This window comes from Melospiza georgiana, chromosome 28 (assembly GCF_028018845.1).
Source record: "Melospiza georgiana isolate bMelGeo1 chromosome 28, bMelGeo1.pri, whole genome shotgun sequence".
In the NCBI taxonomy this organism is placed as follows: domain Eukaryota; kingdom Metazoa; phylum Chordata; class Aves; order Passeriformes; family Passerellidae; genus Melospiza; species Melospiza georgiana.
Window position 1 is genome coordinate 3,252,296 of NC_080457.1, and position 22,381 is coordinate 3,274,676.

Genomic DNA, 22,381 nt, shown 5'->3' on the forward strand with positions numbered 1-22,381 from the left:
ATACCCAAAGGAGCGCCCAGAAAAGGTTTATTCAGGTGAAATTCAGCAAGAGCACAAAGCAGCCAGAGCGAGGGGATCGCTGGCAAGGAAAGCAGCAGAGCCGAGGGCAGACAGGTCATGCCAAGGAGCCAGAGCGGACCCACCCGAGCCTGAGAGCCCAGAGCGAACGCTGAAAACAAAGAGAAACCGCTCGGGACCGGCCCTGCAGGGAAGCGTACCGGGAAAGGGGGGAAGGAGAGCGGGCAGAGCCGGGGCGGTCAGAGCCAGGCCGGTATCGGTGTCGGTGCGGTCAGTGCCAGGCCGGTGCCGGTGCCAGGGCGGCCAGGGCAGGGCTGGCGCGCTCAGTGCCAGGGCAGCACCGGTGTCGGTGCGATTAGGTCAGGGCCAGGCCATGGCGGTGCCGTTCCCGTCTCCCCTCAGCGCTCCCCGGTGCCAGTGCCGCGCCCGTCTCCCCTCTGCGTTCCTCAGCGCCGCTCCCGTCTCCCCTCAGCGCTCCCCGCGCTCCCCGCGCCGCGTTTCGCGCCCTTCCCGCCCCACCGCGCGCAGCCAATCCGAAGCCGCGGGGCCGGCGCGCGCCCCTGCAGCGCCCCCTGACGGGCTCCTTCCCCTCGGCGGGGCGGGGCCGCGCTGGCCTGCTTGACTCTGATTGGTTCTGGTTGGCTCTGGTTAGTAGCTGATTGGCCGCCGCCGCCACGTGATGCCGGAGTGCACAAGCGCCGCCGCGGCGCAGTTGCCGGACGTGCGTGGCCGCGGTGCGCGCGCGCGCGCCCGGCTGTGTTTATTGTTGTTGTTCCGCGACCCCTCTGGCTCCGCCTTCCGACCAATCACAGCGGAGGGATGGATGAGTGACGGGCGGCGCCGCCAATAAGCGCGCGCAGCGGGCGCGGGGCGGGCCGCCCTCGGGCCGCCATGTTGTGCCTGTCGGGAGGGCTGGCGCCGCCGGCCCCGGCCCCGCGGGAGCGCGCCATGGAGCCGCGGGTCACCCTGCGCGTCACCTGCCGCGGCGAAATCCGCTCCTTCCTCGTGTCCGACCCGGCGCGCACGACGTGGGCCGATGTGGAGGCCATGGTGAGCGGGAGGCGAGGCGGGGCGGGGGGGCCGCAGCCGCCGGGAGCCGGCCCGGTGAGGCGCTGACCGGGCCAGCGAAGCTTTGAGGGCTCAGCGTCTCCGACCGCGCTTTCCGAAGCAGTGTTATCCATTTCACGGGCTGTTAGAGCTGCCGGTTCATAGGCCTGCGGTCTTGATTGTTATTTTTGCCTAAATAGTGTTATTCACTCCTGCTGTGTGCTTAGATTGATGTGAACGGCCTGGTTTGGAAAAAAATTCTCAAGAGCTCTTTTTTTCTGTGTGAGCAGCAGGGCTTAGCTCTGCTCTTTGCCCTTTTTTGCAGGTTTGGCTCTGTATCCCTCTGTAAAGTACATTCTGTTATTTCCTGTACTTTTTGAAGTACTTATCGTGAAGTAACACCTGTCTGTGCTTTTCTGAAGATTTGTCTGTGCCTTTTGGGATACTGAGTCACAAACAGATTTTAGTTTGGTCCTCGGTTCCCAGAGCTTTGTGTGAGGTAGTTTGGGTAGAACCGGCTCTGACCGGGCCGTGCCTGTGTGGGCAGGTCTGTGTGTCCTGCTTTGGTAGAGCTCAGTTTGTTTGGGTGCTTGTTTTCAGGGTTTAGTGACAATTCCTGTATTGGCTTAGTGTGAAATTCTGTTGTAAGTACTCCCTTGGCTATGATGAAACTAACATTATTATTACTATTATTATTATTGTTGTTATTAATTAATTCTGTAGCAGCTGTGTCGTAGTTGAGACTGAGACAACACACTCCATTTTCAGAAGGCTTCAAACTGTTTTTATTATAGCCTGCATGCTTTTTATACATTCTTACAAAGATCATAAGTTTACACTTTACTCATTGGTCACCAGAGACAAAGAAAGTGTTTATTGGAATGGACAGTTCAGGTTTCTTTTATTTATCCTTCTTTCTTTCTTGGTTTCTATGTCAATGACCTTGGTAGGAAATTCTTTCACGGGTAATTATGGATCCTCTTATCAAACTCCTCTCTGGCTGACAGAAGTTGCTGTAAAACCTCTTCCACACAACTGTTCTCATTTTTCTTAGCTTGCTTTCAAAGATACATCTGAAGAGATCTTGCTGCTGTGTTATTTTCTGTTTTTTCTGGCCAGTATCTTCCAGTACACACGCAGGAGGGGTTTGTTTTGTGAATTGCTCAGGTCCAAGGTTTGAGCTGCATCACCTTCCCTTGCTGTATTTCAGTCCTCTGAAAAGAGGCACCGAAAGGTTCAGCCTTAAAATACTTAGTGCAAGTAGAGCTGCAGGAATGTCTGAGCTGGTCAGAGCCGTGCTTGCATCAAAGCTGGAAGCAGATTACTGTGTAAGCACCGTGCTGCCCTTAATCTCAGGTATTCTGAGAGCCAGGGTGTGTTTGTTCAAGGTGTGGTGTTTCCATTACAGTGTTTCCCTGAGGTACAGCCAGGGGTTGTCCCTGTTGTGGGAAATATTGTTTTAAAGGAGTTAAACTTGTGTTTTTGTTGTATTTTGGTATTCTGTGCAACGTGGTTGGTGTTTATAAGGGATAAACTTTTATAAACCTGTGAGCTCTTGTTCTGCCCGGAGTTTAGGGGAACAATCTGTGCTTCCAGACCATGGAAATGCAGAGCACAGCTTCTTCCTGGCAAAACAAGCTGGTTCTGTCTCTGCACTCACAGAATCTGGGATGTGCTGCTGGAAGAGCCTGCCTGGAGCAGAGTGTGTCTGTGTGTCCCTGTGTCTGTGTGTCCATGTGTCCTCAGCAGACGCCCGTCTGTTCAAAGCAAGGCAGAAAAACACAGTTTTTGTAGGAACCTGGTACAAAAATAAACTGTTATTCTTTTCCCCATATCTTTGCCTGAGAGCACCTTAATTTAAAAATGATAATAATTGAGAAGGAGGAGGTTTACATTTTCCATTTCAGGTGTCTGCCTTCCTGAGCAGACACCTGTCTGTTCAAACCAAAGCAGAAGAACACAGTTTTTGTAGGAACCTGGTACAAAAATAAACTGTTATTCCTATTCCCATATCTTTGCTTGAGAACCCCTTAATTTAAAAATTACAATAATTCAGGAGGAGGAGGTTTACATTTTTCATTTCAGGTGTCTGCCTTCCTGTCTGTTCAAACCAAAGCAGAAAAATGCAGCTTTTATAGGAACCTGGTACAAAAATAAACTGCTATTCCTATTCCCATATCTTTGCTTGATTTAAAAATTACAATAATTCTTAATTTAAAAATTACAATAATTCAGAAGGAGGAGATTTACATTTTCCATTTCAAGGGAGGCTCCTGCCTTCCTGAGCAGACACCTGTCTGTTCAAACCAAAGCAGAAAAATGCATTTTTTGTAGGAACCTGGTACAGAAATGTACAGGAGCCTCAAAGGCTCAGCATGTGGAAACAACTGCTTTCATTTTATGGTTGATTTGGTGGTGCTCATTCTGCCTTGCTAATGTAAAATGTAAAATAACTGCTCAGCTTTATTCTGTGAGTTTTGATAGGCTGAGAAAAGGCTGATCACCCTTGTGAGCTGTCTCCCAGGTGCTTTCTAAAAAGAGTTTAGGGATTGTTTTTGTCTTCATGTTTTGCAGTGTTTACCATGACTGAGTTTGTTAACCCTGAGCTTGTCCTCTTAGAATGGGGAGGTTTTTGTTATTTATTTTGGAGTAAACATTAACCTGGCAAGGTGCAAGATGTGTTTATTATTTTCATTAGGGAAAGTCAGGAAAGCTTGGAGGGAAGGCACTGGGAAGAGTTCAGCTCCAGAGGAATGGATTTGGTAAAACAGTGTTTGCTTCTGAGAAACTGAAGGGAGGGATCAAAAGGGTTTTAATGTTATTCCCAATTAATAATCATTGTTAACTGAGGTCCTGCCTCACTATGATTTTGTGTTCTATTTTTTTTTATTACAGGTTAAAGTTTCATTTGACCTGGACAACATTCAGATCAAGTACATTGATGAGGATAATGATGAGGTAAAACCCCTGCCACTCCACCCTCCCAATAAGTCAGCTGAGAAATGGCTGCTGGCAGAAATTACATTCTGTCTCCTGATAGTTGGTCATGGGTCCTTCAGGAGAGTTTTTTATGGACATTGGGGTGGGGGAATGTTTGTCCTTTAAATAAGAAAATAGCTGATAGTCTTTTGGTTTTACTCTTAATGCAGCATACATACTTTAAAATAATTTTTTAGAAGCTACTGCCTTTCTTTTTTCCACCCTGTTGGAACACCCAGTGGTTCTCTGTGCTCTGTGGAGGAATGTTTCCATCGAGGAACTTATTTATTTTTAAATTTTTTTATAAGGTAGTTGTGGTGGTGTTCATAGAGTCCCAGGATGAGGGAAGAGATGAGAATCTTGACTCCATGTTTCAGAAGGCTGATTTATTATTTTATGAGATATATTATATTAAAAGGAAATTCTATATTAAAACTATACTAAAAGAATAGAAGAAAGGATTTCATTAGAAGGCTTGAAAGGAAAGGAATGATAATAAAATCTTGTGACTGCTCACAGCCTTGACACAGCTGGCTGTCATTGGTCACCAAGTAAAAACAATTTCACATGATAGGTGAACAATTCTCCAGAGCAACAAAACATGGAGAAGCTGAAGTTTCCCAGCTTCTCAGGAGAAAAGATCCTAACAAAAGGATTTTCAGAAAATATGTCTGTGGCAGATAGTTGTAGCTACTTGTGTTTGCAGCTGTGGTAAAGCTCTGTCTTTTCACTCTAGACTCCTTCCTCTGGAAAATGTAGGTCCCCTGTCATTAGCCCAGGTTTGCCTCAGTGATCTGCTCTGCTCAAATCCTCTGCCTGCTTGATGCAATTGCTGTAATCTCCAAGCAGATTACTGACTCACAGAACAAATTGGTTACTTCTAGTTGTCCTTGTTGAGTAACTTCCTGCTTGGCACAGTCTCACCCTCTCATATTATTTTTGTTTATCTAGAGATTCAGAGGGGAATGTAACTCTCACACAGAATGACCTTTTGCAAACACAGTGTTCCACTGCTTGGATTATAGCTCTGCTAAATGACATGGGGGTTCTTGTTATTTTTCCCTAAGGGGAAATGTCAAGAAGCTTCTAACAACCTTTCAGAGAATGATTCTCCCCTTATTTTCCAGCCTGTATAATATATAAATATATAGATGAATCTATGAAAGCTTTTTCCTGAAATACTGAGCAAGCATTGTTCAGAATCCTGTGATGCTGTGAGGATTAAATAGCTTCCTGTGTTAATGACTTCTATATGCAGCATTGATAATTAATTTTCTGGAGAAGAATGGGCTTACGAAACACTTAATTGATCTTTTGAAACACTTAACTGGGCATTTAAAGTTGTGCAGTGAGCCCAGGGGTACAGGCAGTGACTTTGGAGGAGAGCAGCTTGTTCTGGTGCCAGAGCTGCCTCCTGTGCCAGTCCAGTAACAAACATGGGCTGCTCCAGGGCACCCCAGCTTTGGGTAATGATTAAACATGGCAGTGACAAACAGCTAAAGGACTGCTGCTGTAGGAACAGAATAAAAGTGTGTTTATTCTGGAGGGTGTTCATTTTGAGAGAACTGCAAAAATGTGTCTCACTGTTCCTTCTCTTTGCAGGTCTCTGTGAACAGCAAAGGTGAGCTGCTGCTTTGCTGAGGTGAAATCAAGATAAGAGACCCCAACTATTGCCTGTTTATTTTGAAGATGCACTTAAGAATGCTTGCTTTTGGATTTTTTAATTTTATATATGACTTGGCATTAAATTCTTCCCAAAGGAAAGAATTCTTGATCCACAGGAACAAATTGAAAATTACTAAATGAGTGGAATGTTGTGGTTCTTCACTGTGAAATTGTGTGCTTGTTGCTGTATGTACAATTTCTTGCACTAATTTAATTAGGCTTTTAATTTAAGGGAATTTACAGAAGGTAGGGGAGGCCCTTTGTCATGTAAAGGTTTTTAAATAGTGTGTGATAAACTTACATCTGTTGTGTGAGATAGGGGCCATTCACACTTCTTTCTATTTTTCTTTAGAGGAATATGAAGAAGCTCTGAAGGTAAATGTGCTCTTTGACTTTTTTCAATATATTCATCCTTTTCTAATTAAAACTGGTGTAGCTGAGGAAAAAAAATGGCATTACCCGGCCCAGGAAATCAGAATAGTTTTTCAAAGCTGTTTTCTAGCTTTGGACAGTAGCTTGATTGTGTTATTACTTTTTTTTTTTTTTTTTGCTATCCTGGTTGGTCTTTGTTTTTATAAGTTAGTTGAATAGGAGTTGAGATTCAGGACCCTGAGCAGCACTGGGTTGGTTAAGGGATTGATTTTCTCAAACCCTTCAAAAGTAATCCCATATTTAGAAATATTGGGCTTTGGTGAAACCCTTCAAAAATATTACCACATAGATTCTGCAGAGTATAATTAAAACTTGTTGGAGTCAATGCTTAGCTACTTTATAAGCAGTTGGACAAAATAAGAATTGCATTTTTTTACATTTCTGTTTTACATTATTAAGTCTTTCACAACTTTTTGCTCATGGTTTGAATTTCAAATCTGATAATTTCAAAATAAATTCCTGGACAGAATCTGTTGATTACTGGCTCCTGGGAACACTTTATTGTAGGCTGAAAAATTCCAGCAGGATATTTGCATGATTATCCTTTGGGTTTTAATAAACTTTTTAATAAGTATATTAATAACCTTTCTGAAGTAGAATATCAGCTGACTCTACCTTGGCATCTCTCTCTGTTTTACTTTTTGTCTGTTAGTCCTTCCCCACCCTTTTGCCAAACTCTCCAATGTAGTGCAATACTGAATTTTTACAGATTCCCTATACTGATTTTAAGTGGAAAACGTGCTGTATGTGTGTTGTGTTTATTTAGATTGCAGTAAAACAAGGAAATCAGCTTCAGATGAATGCCTATGAAAAGAACTCTTCTCATGCTTTGCAACTCCATGAAAAAAATGTGACAGAAAAGCTGGTGCTTCTTAAAGATGAGAAGAAACCACTTTTGCATCATTCCATGCTAGCTCAGGGATTAGAGGAAGAATTTAAAAAAGACAAGGACCTGACCATGCAGGTAAGAAGTTGAGCTGCATTCCAACAAAGGATTAATAAATATAATTCACTTTATAGACTGATTGTCCTCTTCAGCCATATATAAAAACTGAGTTCAGAAGTTGATCTCTGTTTTCAGTTCCCTGCACCTGTTGAAGCTCTTGAAGTTTGAATAACTTCAAGAGGATAATTTGATGCTGTCTTTAGAAATGCCAGTGCTTTCATGTTGGCCATTCTTAAATATTCTGCTAAACAGAGCAATTCATCTCCTGAAGCTCTCATTGCCATCTGGTAACTTCTGCCTGACTTGATTTCTTTGGTGTGTAATTACACTCAAATGCTAATGAGGCAGAAATATCAGTGACTACTTAAATATTTTTCTATAAAGACACTTAAAAGCTATTTCAGCAGTTAACTTGCTGTGTTGAGTTGGTATTTTTTTTTAACTTTGCATACTTTTTTTTTGTTTTCTTTTGATTTATTTTTTTCCCCAGCAAAAGTTAAATCAGACCAGACCAGAAAGCACAAATGAAAATCCTCCAGAATGGTTTACTAGCTACTTGGAAACAGTAAGTGTATTGTCTTGCAAGTTTTTATATACTTAAATACTTTAATTTTATTGTTGTTGGAAGTGATCTTTGTGATGCCTGACATCTGAACACTCCTGCCATCAGCACTTGTGACCAGGATCTTAATGTGAACTAAATGTTTAACTATGTCTGCAAGTGATGCCTTAAAAAACCCCAAAACCAAAAACTTGATCCATACCACTTGTGAAAAGTGAAATATTTAGTTTATGCATTTGATTCAGTTAGAGTGTAGTTTTAAGTAGCTCCCATAACAAGCAGAATCCTTGTGGCACAGACCACTCATTGTGGGAGAGCATGGGGAGTGTTGTTGTTGTAGGCTCTTGATTGCCCAGTTTTGGAGATGATTTTCCTTCCCTTCATGCAAGCTTATGGAAGAAAAATAATATCGTAAGCACAAATATGTGAATTTTAATTTGCCTTCTTAAAAGCTCTGGGTTGGTATTTTCTAAAATAAAAGTTCTCTCTGAGGAACATGGTACTTGTTGATATATTTTATGTATTATCATATATGTGTTATATATCATATATATATGATATTATGATAATATTATATTGTGTGATCTGTATAATATGATATAATGATATGATCATATATGTTATATATCATATATATATGATATTATGATAATATTATATTGTGTGATCTGTATAATATGATATAATTATATGATCATATATATGTCATATATATATGATATTATGATAATATTATATTGTGTGATCTGTATAATATGATATAATGATATGATCATATATATATCATATATATGATATTATGATAATATTATATTGTGTGATCTGTATAATATGATATAATGATATGATCGTATATATGTTATATGTATTATATATTAAAATAATTTTAGGAAGAGTGTGCTGGCGGTAGGGGAAATTATTCTGAAGTAGTCAATAGCTACTGACAGATTGGGAGACTTGGGACAATGTAACTCAACATTTCAAACTTTAAAGGTGGCTCTCATTCACCACTGCTTTAATTTCTTTCCAGTTCAGAGAACAAGTAGTTAAGGAGACTGTGGAGAGGCTGGAGCAGAAGCTGTATGAGAAGCTTGTCCATTGCAGTCAGCCTGCAGAATTTTGTGAGAGCTCATTCCCAGCAGCAGCTGCACCTCCAGAGAGCCCCGTGGGGAGCAGCAGCAGCAGCAGCAGGCAGTGTGACTGGCTCATGTCCTGCTGCAGCTGCCAGGCTCCCATCGTCGGGGTGCGCTACCAGTGCAGGTACAGGGGCTGGGAGGGAGGGAGAGAGAAACTCTCTGGGGGTTGGATACTGCTGGGTTCATCATCTGCAGCCTGCAGGACATTGCAGTGTGGGTACAGGGGCTGGGAGGGTGGGACCAGCCTGGGAGGGAGAGAGAGAGAGAAACTCTGGTGGTTGGATACTGCTGGGTTCATCATCTGCAGCCTGCAGGACATTGCCGTGCAGGTACAGGGAGCTGGGAGTGTGGGGAACCTGCCAGGGACAGCCTGTGAGTGAAACTCTCTGGGGGTTAGATATTGCTAAGTTCTTAATCTGCAGCCTGCTGGACGTTTCAGTGCTGGTACAGGGGGCTGGGAGGGTGGCACAGCCTGGGAGGGAGAGAGAGAGAAACTCTTCTGGGGGTAAGGTACTGCTGGGTTCATAATCTGCAGCCTGCTGGACATGGCAGTGAGCTTGGAGTATGGGGAGCCTGCCAGGCACAGCCTGTGAGTGAAACTCTCTGGGGGTTAGATACTACTAGATTCCTAATCTGCAGCCTGCTGGGCATTTCAGTGCAAGTACAGTGAGCTGGGAGGGTGGGAACCTGACATGCTGACATGCACAGTTTGAGAGTGAGTGAGTGAGAAACTGTCTCGGGGTTAGATACTGCTGGGTTCCTAATCTGCAGCCTGCTGGGCATTTCAGTGCAGGTAGTACAGTGTGCTGGGAGGTTGAGAACCTGGCAGGCACAGCCTGTGAGTGAGAGAGAGAGAGAGAGAGAGAGAGAAATCCTCCTGGGGTTTCTAGATACTAGATACTGCTAGGTTCCCAATCTGCACCCTGCTGGACATTTCAGTGCTGGGAGCTGGGAGTGTGGGGACCTGCAGGCACAGCCTGAGAGTGAGAAAGCAACTCTCTTGGGGTTAGATACCTCTAGGTTCCTAATCTGCAGCCTGCATTTCAGTGCAGGTAGAGTGTGCTGGGAGCTGGAAGGGTGGGAACTTGACATGCTGACATGCACAGCTTGTGAGTGAGAGAGAAACTCTCTTGGGGTTAGATACTTCTAGGTTCCCATTCTGCAGCCTGCTGGACATTTCAGTGCTGGGAGGGAGAGGAACCTGCCAGGCACAGCCTGTGAGTAAAACTGTCTAAGGGTTAGATACTTCTAGGTTCCCATTCTGCAGCCTGCTGGACATTTCAGTGCTGGGATCTGGGAGTATGGGGAACCTGCCAGGCATGGATTGTGAGTGAGAGAGAAACTCTCTTGGGGTTAGATACTTCTACGTTCCTAATTTGCAGCCTGCTGGACGTTTCAGAATGTCTTCTATGTCTCACCAACATCTGATGTTCTCTCCTGTGGTTGCTAGATTTTATCTGCATAAAAGCAAGATTAATATTATTTTGAGAAAAGGTGATTGTTAAAGTGAGAGAACTTTATAATGTTGTGTTCTCAATGAACACAGTTCAGAGAACTTCATTGCTGTGTTCTCAATCACTCTTTACCTTATCTGCAGTAATAAGATCCAATAATTGTAATGGGAAACGTTTTGTTTGGTTAACTAAACAAAAAAGCAGGGCTTATAACCCTTTGTTTGGTTCTGAGTCAGTGAGACTAAGGCAGGTCATACCTTTTCTTAATGACTCCACTCTTGTCTGTCTAATAATATGAAATAGATTTTGATAAATGTCTGAAGTAAGTTGCTAAAAGTGAGAGTTTTATTTGAATGAGGCAACTGCTGTAAAGATCAACATTTTGGGACTAGGCGGAGGCAGTAGATGAAATGCCAGCAGGAATTTTTCTTTGGATTTTTTTTTCCCTTGCTGGCAGGAGGTGACAGTCTGGTTTTTATCAGCCCTGTTCCTGGAGGAGCAATCTGCTTTGCATCCCGGAATGCTTGTTGACTTACCCACTGTATTTTCATAAGTGTGGTGCTGTTTCTGGCTCTGGATTTTGATAAAATGTTCTGCCCTTTGTAGCAAAAATTTTAATTACTTGTGCTAAAGGAAGCACCACATTTTTTCAATGTGTGTTCAGAGAAGTGGGAACTATATTGCAGTTGTGCCAAGAAGAGAGATAATCATGTAGGTATTCCACAGGGCTCCAAATACTGATCTATAAGTGAGACATCCAGCTGCTCACTTGGGAACTGCTTACAGTGAAAGCTTCTCTGCAGAAATTCTTTGCCTCTTGATAACTTTATCTTTTCTGCTTTGCAGCCTTTGTCCAGCCTACAATATCTGTGAGGAGTGTGAGTCAGGAACGTATGCACACGATCCAAACCACGTCTTGTTAAAGCTGCGCAGACCCATCCCCTGTGTGGCTGACAATTACAGCCTGGCAGAGCTCTCTCCACGCCTGCCTGCCACTCTGGAGCAAGTCAGGTAAGTGCTGGCACCTGGCAGTGCCTGGCAAGGTTGTTCTGAGTGCAAGGAAACACCTGTGTTGGAGTTGGGGTTCAGCTTTTATTTTAGAGATAACAAGAAATGGAAATGGCGCTCAAATTTTCTTAAAGGGCATAAGTCATAAATCTTACAGTGTTTTTAACAGCAAAGTAGAAAATACAGACTTTTTGGGTTGTAAACTTTGAGAGCTTGCTTTTTCTTTGAGCATCCTGTGCCTGCCTTTTTTGTACTTTCAGAAACAATTGAAAATACTTCCACAAGCAACTGTGAGGATGTTCTTTTAAAATCATTTGGTATCCAGTCTAGAAGCATGGGATGTTTCCTGAAGGGTTCCCTTGAGACTAAGACTGTGTTGGGTAAAGATAAATTCTAATCGATTTAATGTAATAAGGTGTGTTAATTGCTTTGCAGGCTCCAGAAACAGATGGACAAAAGATTTCTGAAGGCAGAGAAGCAAAGATTGCGAGCAGAGAAGAAACAGCGAAAAGCAGAGGTCCGAGAGCTCAAAAAGCAGCTAAAATTGCACAGGAAAATTCATCTGTGGAACTCTATCCATGTGTTGGAAACAAGTGGCTCACCTGCTCTGAAATCTGAGAGTGTCCAGCCTAATACCTTCCTGTAAGGCTTGTTGTTAACTGAGCATCTGGTAGTTGTGCTGTCTGACCTTTTGTTATGAGACCAAGTTAAAGTAACTGGAGGAAGGTTATGGAATTGCTCATTTGAAGGGTGATTTGTCATTTGACTGGGTGAGAATTTTGTCCAAATGCCATTTGTAGAGTCCAAATGCAAGGTAGAATGTTTTTAATTGAGAGGAGAGTAGGAGAAAGGAAAAAAAATAGTGGCTGATGGTTATTACTCGAAACTTAGTGATTTATGTAGATTTAGGAGGAAGGGGAGTGCCTAGGATTTTACATAGACATGCATGCTCATACAGAATAACATTTACTGCCAGTTTTTAAAAAGTCTGTATCTTCCTGCTTTATTAAGTGTGTCTGCATAAAATCAAGTACATTCTGTATATTTATATTCACTGCTGTTTCTTTTTTTTTAATGTGCTCTTAAGCTGAGGTTCATTAGACAGCAGCCTTTGCAGGCAACTGCTCTGCATTTCCTACTCTCTTTGAGTTTATGACTGTGCAGTGTAAAACTTGTACAGTTTGTTTCTTTAATTCATCTCTTCCATTTAGGGCATTTAAAAGCCAAATTAACATCAATCAGCAGCTGAACTTCACTTTTGGTGTATTTTTTTTTTGTTTGTTTCTTCTCCAATCCCAGGAGTCCTAATCAACCCTTCCAAGCCATTGTCCCAACACTTAGTGCAGTGTTTGTGGATGAGAATTTGCCTGATGGGACTCACTTGAAACCAGGAACAAAGTTTATCAAACACTGGCGAATGAAGAATACTGGCAATGTGGAGTGGAGCTCAGACACCAAGGTATCTTGCCTTTGCTCTTCCTTCTACACACTAAAATCATCCTGGGAGGTAACATTTGTAGGTGAATTCTCTGTTAGGACCTGTTTAAGATTTCCTTTGGCCTGTTGAATTTCAGCTGGGAATTTTGGGGCAATAAGCTGTGTAGGTGCTCTTTACAAAAGTGAAGGCTGTGGGAAGGCACAGATTCAGAGCACCATCACTGAACGTGTTTCCAATTAATTGTATGTTCCCCATGTTATGGTGGTGCAATTTCACCCTGCTTACAACTGTCTGTTGCTTTTCTGAGCTCCAGAACCCTTTGTTCTGTGAGTAGCTGCCTTTGTGTTAAAAAGATGGGGGTATCTTTGTATTGATAGTGATTAATGTGGGAATGTGTACTAGTACCTTCCTCTCCATGCCTGGCACCTACAAGGCCTTTCAGCCTCTGCTTCCTACTTCCCACACTTTGCAGAGAAGCTTGAGGAGTTAACTTTTGCCTTTTTTCTGTTGTATTTTTCAGTTGAAACTCATGTGGGGTAATCTGACCTTGGCATCTGCTGAGAAAAAAGATGTGATAGTGCCATCCCTTCCATCTGGACAAGTAGGAACTGTTTCAGTTGAGTTTGTAGCTCCCAACATAGAAGGAACTTACACTTCTCACTGGAGACTGTCACACAGAGGGGAACAGTTTGGCCCAAGGATCTGGTGCAGTATTGTGGTGGATCCCTGTCCAGCTGCTGACTATGTGGAAGGTGATTGGAAGGATTCTGACTCCTGTCAGAAGAGTAAAGCTTCCAGAACCAAACAGGCAAGTCACTCACCTGCTGTTTGAGGCAGCTCAGAATTGCCTAGGAGAAGGAGCACTGTCTGTTATTTGGCATAATATTCCTAACTAGTTATTCAAGGGAATTGTTTTAGCTGTTTGCTTTTAAATTTTATTTTAATAGGAAAAAATACAACGTATATTGCATTTATAAGTTATAAAGTAGTTGTTCTTTGTGACAGTCAAGACATCAGCTATCAGTCTGTTGCAACTATTTGTCTGCTTCTTTGAGCTGAAACACTGCAGCATTTCTCTTTGTTAGGTCTTGTCCTTTTAGCTCTGTAATGAGTTGATTTAAATTTCTTTCAAATTACTTCTGTGTTTACACAAAACTCAGGCTTTAGATTTCATGTGATGTTTTATTTACTGTGGCTAAGGGGCTTCTGGTTTTTTTGTTTTTTTGCAGGGTGCTTCCTTAGAGACAGAAGCAGGTGCTCAGCTGATAGGTGAAATTGCAGAGCAGACTGAAATATCTCTGCCAACTGTTCCTTTAAAGATCAAAAATCTGCCAAGTGAGAGAGAATTTTATATCCCATCTGTCGATCTCCTCACTGCACAGGTAAAGTGCTAAAATTCAGGTAGATATAAAGCAAACCACCTTGGGTTTGATGTCTGGGTAGGTAGACATCTGTAAGATTAAAACTTCTGAGCTCTAGAAATGGCCTCTCTATTTTCAGAAAGAGTATATTGCATTTTATACAGCAGAGCTGTTTTCTCAAACTGGTGTTAGGCACTGTCATTTTGTGGAAGAAATGTGTAGGACAGATAAAGAGTCTCAAAAAAGAGAGTCAGCATTGAGTCTTTCTCTGGTTCTAATAAGGGAATTCTGAGCTTTGTCCCTTGCTGCCCTAATTTGTGCACCATATTCAGTGATGTAAATACATATTGTGGGAAAACTGCCCTCTGAGATTGTGCTGAGAAACAAAGTGTTATTTGTACATCAGTGGGCTCTGTGCTGCCAAGTACAGACATGATTCACTTTCAGGCTTTGCTCATGGAAACTCTCTGTGTTTTTCCTGTAGGATTTGCTGTCCTTTGAGCTGTTGGACATTAATATTGTGCAGGAATTGGAGCGGGTGCCACACAATACTCCTGTTGGTAAGGCTCCTGTGCTCTGGGTGCTCTCTTGAGCACAGACAGCTATCCTTTGTGTAGAGCTTGGCTTCTTTTCACCTTCATATCCCCAAGAACATAACATTCCAGATGTTGAGGAATGCTGCCATTTTCTTTGCACAGCCAGTGGCAGAGTAATGCAAAGCTAGTTGTTTATTCCACCAGATTATCTTTCAAAATAACTAACTCAGTTTCTTCAGTCTTGAAAGAATGTCCCTTAAAAAGATTAACTTTAAGAAAATGTTACCTCATGGAGGCTCCTTGTCCTTTAGTGCCAATTTTCTTTGCTCCCTGTGTTTTCCAGACATGACTCCATGCATGTCCCCTTTGCCACGTGACAGCCCCTTGCTGGAGAAACCTGGCTTAGGGCAGATAGAGGAGGAGAACGAGGGGAGTGGATTTAAACTAGTGCCTGGTAAGCAGCAGTCCTGAGGATGTTGTCACTTCTCTGTAGTCAGCAAACTTGATGTCTAAAAGGAATTCTAATTACTGTCTTCCTCTTCTTTGGGAAAAAAAAAATAAATTGCAGGTTGTTTGTCTCATCAACCTGGAGTCTGACACTACATTAGTGATTATAGAGGTTGGAGAATAATATATGTAGATTGCAAATAGAACTCATAGAATCACAGAATGGTTTGGAAGCTTTGGGTTGGAAGGGACCTTTAGAGATTATTCAGTTCCACCCCACTGCCATGAGCTGGGACAGCTTCCCCTGTCCCAGGCTGGTCCAAGCCTCACCCAGCCTGGCCTTGAACACTTCCAGGGATCCAGGGGCAGCCACAGCTTCTCTGGGCAATCTGTGCCAGGGCCTCACAACCCTCAAAAGGAAGAATTTCTGCTTAATATCTAATTTAAATATACTCTCCTCCATGTTAAAGTCATTCCCTGCTGTCCTATTACTGCATGTCCTTGTTTAAAATCCATTTAAATCCTTCTTTTGATTTGTCTGACCACTGGAATTGTTGGGAGAATTAATGATCTGCCCTTTATAGACTAGGTTATACTCCAAACACTCCAGGTGTGCTCCCCATACTTCTCAGTCACTTTTGTGCTCAACTTGAGCTGAATTAAAAAATCCTTCAATTTTTAGAAATAGCACACAGAATCAATATTAGCTGTGGCCAGTCTAAAAAATTCTTCTTATAGTTACATTTCTTTTTTGTGGTGGTAAAATCTGTTATGTTTCCCTTTCCAAGGAGTGGCAGAAGGCCTTTCTGTGGACTCTTCTGTGGTGAAGGTGAAAGCTGAACATGCATTGAACCAGGAGGAAGGGGAAGAAGATATGAGTGGGACTCAGTTTGTCTGTGAAACTGTAATTAGATCTCTGACTCTGGATGCTGCACCTGACCACAAACCCCCACAAAAAAATCCCAAAATCCTCCAGAGTAAGTACTGTCATTAGCTGCATTCTCTGGTTTGACTTGTTAGCAGTCAGACATGAGACACAAATTGCTCAGCTCAGGTGGTTGATGCCATTTAATTGTTTTTCCTGATGGCTTTTATTAGACTCTTTACACACACTGCAAGACACCTTCAGCTGCAATACAATAACTGAAGAATCTCCTGTGATAAATAGTAATTCCACTTCCAAAAAGGAAGCAAAGATTCATCAGTCAGAACCAGTGACAGAAAATTCATGTGGTAAGTAAAATGGGCTTGAATATAAGATAAAGCTGTAAAAAAAATCATGTGTGAGAAGATGTGACACTGTTCTAGGAAATTGATCTTCATTAGATGAGGAGAATTGTTAGATTGTCCCAGTTGTGAGAACCATTACATCAGAAAATTGGTGTCAGTGCTTTAACAAGCAGTTGGCTTAACAGCTGCTGTTTAAAGAAATGAAATTGAGACTAAAAGGTTCCAGTTGGGTATTCAGATAAGTGCTCATATGTTATGCATGACTGGTGCCTCCATATTTTGTACACATAGCCTGCAATATTTCTGACCTGTTTCTAATGTGTGTAATTCAGGACCTGAAAACTCCAGTTCTTTATATAGCTCCTACTCCAGTTTTTACTATAAGCATTAATACCAGCAGTGTATTTGCAAAGGCTTAACATTGGCATCTGTTACTCTTTCACACTGACACCATGAATGGCAGCACCTGAGGTTTACAGTTATTCCTAAATACTTTTTTCTTACAGCTGGTGTTGAAAGAGAAGGGAGACGACCCATCTTTGTTGATCAGCATCGACTCTGATTTATTGATCAAATCAGTCACCTTTTATAAAAGTGTTAATTAACTTCATGCATATTGCAAAATCTGAGCTCACGATAGGTACAGAGAAAACTCTAACCCCTCCTTTTGTTTACAATACCCGTGGTTGTTTATTGAAACCAAAATTAGTGTTCTCACTGTGATATGAAAAGTTCTCAAAACCTTCATATCTGTTCCCTGAGCAGCCAAGGACTGTTATGAGAAGACTGTCTGAGAATCCTGCTGTTTATAAAAAAGGTGCCTGAGAACCTAGTTATTTACAAAATCAAGCCTGGGAAATGCTGCTTTACAGCTACCTTTTACTTTCCCATCAGCTGTATACCTTCATGGCCTCTTTCTTTAAGCCATGCTTGAACCAGGCTCTCCACAAGCTGGGACAATTCTATCTCTCCTGTTTTCCATACAGACAATGGTGAATACCTCACTTTTTTTTTCCTCCTAGGGGACCTTCCACTGCCTGATGAGAACACAAGCCCCCACAGTGCTGCTGGCAATGGTGGTGAAGAGGAAGATGACAAAGATGATGTTCAGAGTCAGTGCTCCTCTGCTTCCTCAGAGGACTACATCATCATCCTCCCTGAGTGCTTCGACACCAGCCGGCCCTTGGGTGACTCCATGTACAGTTCAGCTCTTTCTCAGCCTGGTTTAGAAAAGACAGGAGAACCTGAAACAGTAGCAGAGATCCCAGAAGGGGGAAGCCAACCACAGATCCAGAGGGTCAGTGATCCACTGACAACTTCCCAAACTCTGGCTGCAGTACCATTAACCCCAGCAACTGTGGACAGCCTTCCCCAGGCACAAAGGTAGGATTTGGGGATGGGAACAAAATGGTGATGCTGGTATTGCTCTAGAGTCTGCAAGGTTTGGTACTTTCCAAGGAAGAATTGTAACAAAATTTTTATTAAATGCTGAGGTAAAAGTTCTTAAATCTTGCAACTTGAGAGAGCCTGTTTTGGGGCTCTGTGTTTTGGGGCTCTGTGTTATTAACTCGCTGATTTAAATGAGTGCAAGAGAGGGAGAGAAGGGAGCATGTGAAGTTTTTTCTTTTTTCTGTTGATCATGACTTGCTTATGTGTGTACATGTAGAATAAAAGTAGTGATGTTTTTGCCTTATGTTCTCAGGAATCTTTCATCTCTTCAGAATTCTACTTTCCAAGAACCAAACACAGCAGCTTCAGAGCATATCTCTTCTGCTCCTCATGATCAAATACAAAGAGAAGGTATTGACATATTTAATGAAGGGTGCAGACTATTGCTATCACCCATTCTTTATGCCTGGTATTGAATTTGATGTCTGCTTTCTCTTGAGGAGAGCAGAAATCTATCAAGTAAAGATTTTAGTTTTTCTCTGAGTGTTGAACTTTTGCTATATGGATGTGGCAAATAAAGAAATAATTGGTTTTGTGGATCAGTTAAGAGCGTCTATTATGGGAAATTGTAAAGATTTAAAAGGATACTCAAAAGTACTTACAGGCATCTGGAAAATTACTTTGCTCTGGGATTGATGAGCTGTGTATTTAAGCTGCTGTTACAGTCACTGAGACAGGAGTTCCTCTTTGTTAAACACCAGTGATGAATCACTCATATGGTTCTGAAAACCTTCTGACTGCTTTCACTGCAGTGAGAATCCTGGATTCTCTGCATAACTAAACTTAGAGTATCAGTGTTGTACTGAGACACATTTTTTATGTTTTTGCATGTGTTGCATTTCTCCAGCTTAATTAACTGGATATGTTGACATTTTTTCTTCCTCTTCCAGAACCCAGTGGTGAAGATAATCATGAGCCAGGATCTTCTGCATTTCTCACTAAGTTCTCAGAATACCCAAGGTAATGAAGGTGAAGCTCTGACTTCACAAACACTATTTTAGACTGAGAGCAGCTTAATCAGACAGCTAGGAAAAAGCTCTGGCCTGTAGATTTCATGTTGTCAATAATTTGGAGAGAGGCCTCCCTTCTTAAAGCAAACATGCTGTGTTTTCACAAGATCTTGGTTTCTACTTGGGCACAAATCAAAAGGATGCAGAACTGGCAAACCAAAGTTAGTGAAGAGCTCAAGTTGAGTGCTTCTAAAATTCTGTGAGTTTTTTTTTTCTGGAAAATCTCAGGCCTCTTAGGATGGGGATTTTACAAGCTAGCTATAAAGTAGTCATAAAATACTGAGGCTGGAGAGGTAAGTCAAAATGTTGATTAAGAATATATATATTAGAATACATAAGAGTGTGTATATATATATATGTATATATATATATATATATATATATATATAATATTCTAATATATAATATATTAGAGTATAGAATATATATATATAATGGATTATTAAGTAACTCAAGTATTCATAGGAAACAAATAGAAGTTACCCTACCCTGAATGGATGTGTCAGTGCACAGCTTTCATGTAGGTCTGTTCTCTTCTAGATGAGAGCACTGAACTCTTTACAAAAGGTCACTTTATGGAAGACACACACCCACAATTTAATAGAACTTGTCAAGAAGAAGGAATTAACTTCTTGTATAGCTCAGTTCCCAAACACTGCTGATTCCTTTGGATCACAGGCTGTTGTCTCCAGCAGTCCTTGCCTCAAAAGGCAGCAAATTGCATTTCACTGAAACAAACCCTTGCCTTTGCTGACCCTAAAACAGCTCCTGGTCTCTTCACAGGTACCCTCAGGGCAGCAGCATTGCAGGAGAGCTCGTGAAAGGAGCTTTGTCAGTTGCTGCTTCTGCCTACAAAGCATTATTTGCTGGACCACCCATTATGGAACAGGTGAGTGTCTTTTTGTGTGCTGTGTGAGTTTCATGGAATGACAAATTTACAGGTGTGTGTTTTTTTAAATGTGTCAATAGTCTATATTGGAGTTAATGTAAGAGTAAAATGTTAAGTTTGATGGTGTTCCTTTGAGGTTTGCTGCTCTCAGCAGACTGGGAAATCCATGCCATATGGATAAAAACATGTCTCTGGTAGCCTCATGTAGGAGTAGTAGCTCACCTTTGTAAGTGAGCAGTGAAGGGAGTTATAAATGGCTTAAATGGGGCCAGAAGAGCCTCTGTGGCTCAGTTTGATTCTAGCATAATGCACAGTTCAAATGGCAAAAAACAAATTGTCTTTTTAAATTGATCTTACTGTCTTTTGTTTTCAGCAGCCTGCAGCTCCAGAAGAGCAGACTGCTGCTCTGCTCTCCAGTCTGTGTGAGATGGGATTCTGTGACAGGCAGTTAAACCTGAGGCTGCTGAAGAAACACAACAACAACATGATTGAAGTGGTGACTGAATTGCTTCAGATCAGTAACAGAGACTGGTGCAGTAGGTGCTAAACCTGCCTGCTGGAGAGAGGAATGATCTTCATTGAGTAAACTCTAATTAAAGATTGCAAGAGTAGCAGGCTGCTCCTCAGCTGCTCTCTGTTTGGAGGTTTGGTTTAAAACTTCAGCTTTTCTTTGAGCATTTGGCTTCTTCTTCTTTTTACCCTCGTGGAAATGTCAAACAACTCTCGTGGCATCTCTTGAAATGGATACCAGAATTTCAGTTATTATTTAGACCTCAAAGTTAAATGAGTAGTCTTTAAATCTCTAATTTCAGATCAAATTCTTTTACCAGAGAATCATGTAGAACTAAACTTTGTACCCAGGTGAGAAATTCCCATTTTATTGTGTATATACTTTTTTTTTTAGGCAGCTGGAAATTTTTTGTTGGCTTAATTAGCTTTGGAATAGAAACCAGTGTAAAATGCTGCTATAAAATGTAGTTCTGCTTAATTTACAAGAGATGCCTGAAACTAGGAGTTTCTTTGTTTCTTCTGAGGATTTAGTAATTGGTTTTCCAATGTGTGATAGTAAAGTGACAAATTTAAATCTTACAACTTATTCTAAGAAAAAGAAGTTGCTCATAAAAGAAAGCCATCTTGAATTTAGGCTTTTCGAAAGTCTAAGAGTGGAACTGTTCAACTGATGAATACCAGTAAAGTTGTTTTTGTTGTAGCAGAATGAAGCAGGAAAATTACCACCAGCAATTGAATCAGTAATGATAGTGCACACCACATCTCTAACTGTAGAAGAATAACCTACATAAAATATTTTGTTAAAAATGGAGTGTAAGGGTAGGAAAGGCTTTTCTAGGAATCTTTACAGGCTCTTTGTAAAAATATAAAAAATTTGACCATTACCTTTTTTCACTAGAGTGCAAATATTTACTCTGTTAATACCACATAAAAAATGCAAGAATGTGTAGGAACCCAGACCTGGAGTATAAATTTTTGTAATGTTTAGGAATGGAAAGAATGCTTGAAGCAGGGATCACATAACTGTACATGAGAGTTTAAAAAATGCATTAACTGAAGCACTTTCAAATGTACAGTCTCCTCTGATGGTTTTAGCTGGCCCTGTGTTTCCATAGCCACATCTGTAGAATTCATTTTTCTGCTAAGATTTTTAGATGCCCATATTTAATTTGGAAATCTAAGAATTCCTTTCTGAATATGCTGAGAGGTTTGATTCTGAAGAATGACATAAATGAGCACCAGACACTGCTGTGCAGTGGGGTATCCAGAGAACCTCTCAGAGTTCAGTCCCTCAGCAGGTGACAGTGTTGGCTGCATTCTTACTTTCAGATAAACATTTTTTCCTTGCTGCAGTAAGAGACCATCGATTCTAAAATATTTTATATTACTCCTGCTTCAAAACTAGTGTTCTGTTTTGTCACAGCATAGCTGAAGCAGCGTCAGTATTGTGCTGGCCAGGTTATCAGTAATTTTTTAAAAGACTTTAGTACCCATAGAGATAAAAATACCATTAAAATAGTCCAAGAAAACAAATGTATCATACCACTTTCCTTTTAAACCTATTTTTATAGATGGTGGAAGATATACTCTTAAATGTTTATTTTGAAATACAGTAGAAGTATTTTGCAGTGTTTGCCATCTCTCTGTACACCAGTACAACTGTGTGCTGTGGACCAGGTAAAGATCCTTCTGTGACTTTCCACCTTAACTTGGATGTGGTTTTTTTTGAGTATCTTCTGACTAATGCCAGCTCTAGGACAGGAGTGAAATGCAGAAGCTGATGACACTTTGAAGCATAATGTGGTTTTATTTGCTGGGGTGTGTCAGGCCCAGCAGGACCCATGTTCACCATGTGTACCTTTGTACTTGGAATGTTCATGTGTTCTGTAAACTACAAAACTGAAGCATTTGAGGAGGAACACTTCATTGAGGATTGAAGTGGCAAGTGTGAGATGCTGTTCTCTTTATGTTACTTTTTACTAGAGTTTAGATGCTGTATGCTCAGGCTTAAGATAGATATATTTCTGTTGGCTTTGTATATTTTGTTAATGGATGCATGATATAATTTATAATATATTCTATAGAGCAGATGTGATCTCTGTATCTTATTTTGGGTGAGCTGGGGGTTTGGGATGTGTTGGTGGTGTTCACAGGAATCCCAGGATGAGGGAAGAGATGAGAATCTGACTCCATGTTTCAGAAGGCTGATTTATTATTTTATGATATATATTATATTAAAAGAAAAGGATAAATTAAAACTATAC

The 22,381-nt window shown here is 41.4% G+C and overlaps 1 protein-coding gene across 3 annotated transcripts; it reads left to right on the top strand.

Annotated features, from left to right (window-relative positions):
- Nucleotides 1–908: 908 nt before the first annotated feature.
- NBR1 (NBR1 autophagy cargo receptor) lies at nucleotides 909–22,207 on the top strand. 3 transcript variants are annotated; one of them, XM_058041943.1, is made up of 21 exons: nucleotides 909–1,068; nucleotides 3,961–4,023; nucleotides 5,647–5,665; nucleotides 6,062–6,084; nucleotides 6,908–7,105; nucleotides 7,578–7,652; nucleotides 8,680–8,909; nucleotides 11,086–11,250; nucleotides 11,683–11,889; nucleotides 12,547–12,706; nucleotides 13,206–13,493; nucleotides 13,915–14,067; nucleotides 14,531–14,606; nucleotides 14,926–15,036; nucleotides 15,818–16,006; nucleotides 16,128–16,262; nucleotides 17,282–17,642; nucleotides 17,962–18,059; nucleotides 18,599–18,668; nucleotides 19,502–19,607; nucleotides 19,981–22,207. In XM_058041943.1, the coding sequence occupies exons 1-21, from the start codon at nucleotides 910–912 to the stop codon at nucleotides 20,152–20,154; spliced, it is 3,060 nt and encodes a 1,019-aa protein (XP_057897926.1). In that variant the 5' UTR covers nucleotide 909; the 3' UTR covers nucleotides 20,155–22,207. The 3 variants fall into 3 exon arrangements, with proteins under 3 accessions (XP_057897926.1, XP_057897927.1, XP_057897928.1); XM_058041944.1 differs by having other exon boundaries at nucleotides 19,984–22,207; XM_058041945.1 differs by lacking the exon at nucleotides 14,926–15,036.
- Nucleotides 22,208–22,381: the final 174 nt, after the last annotated feature.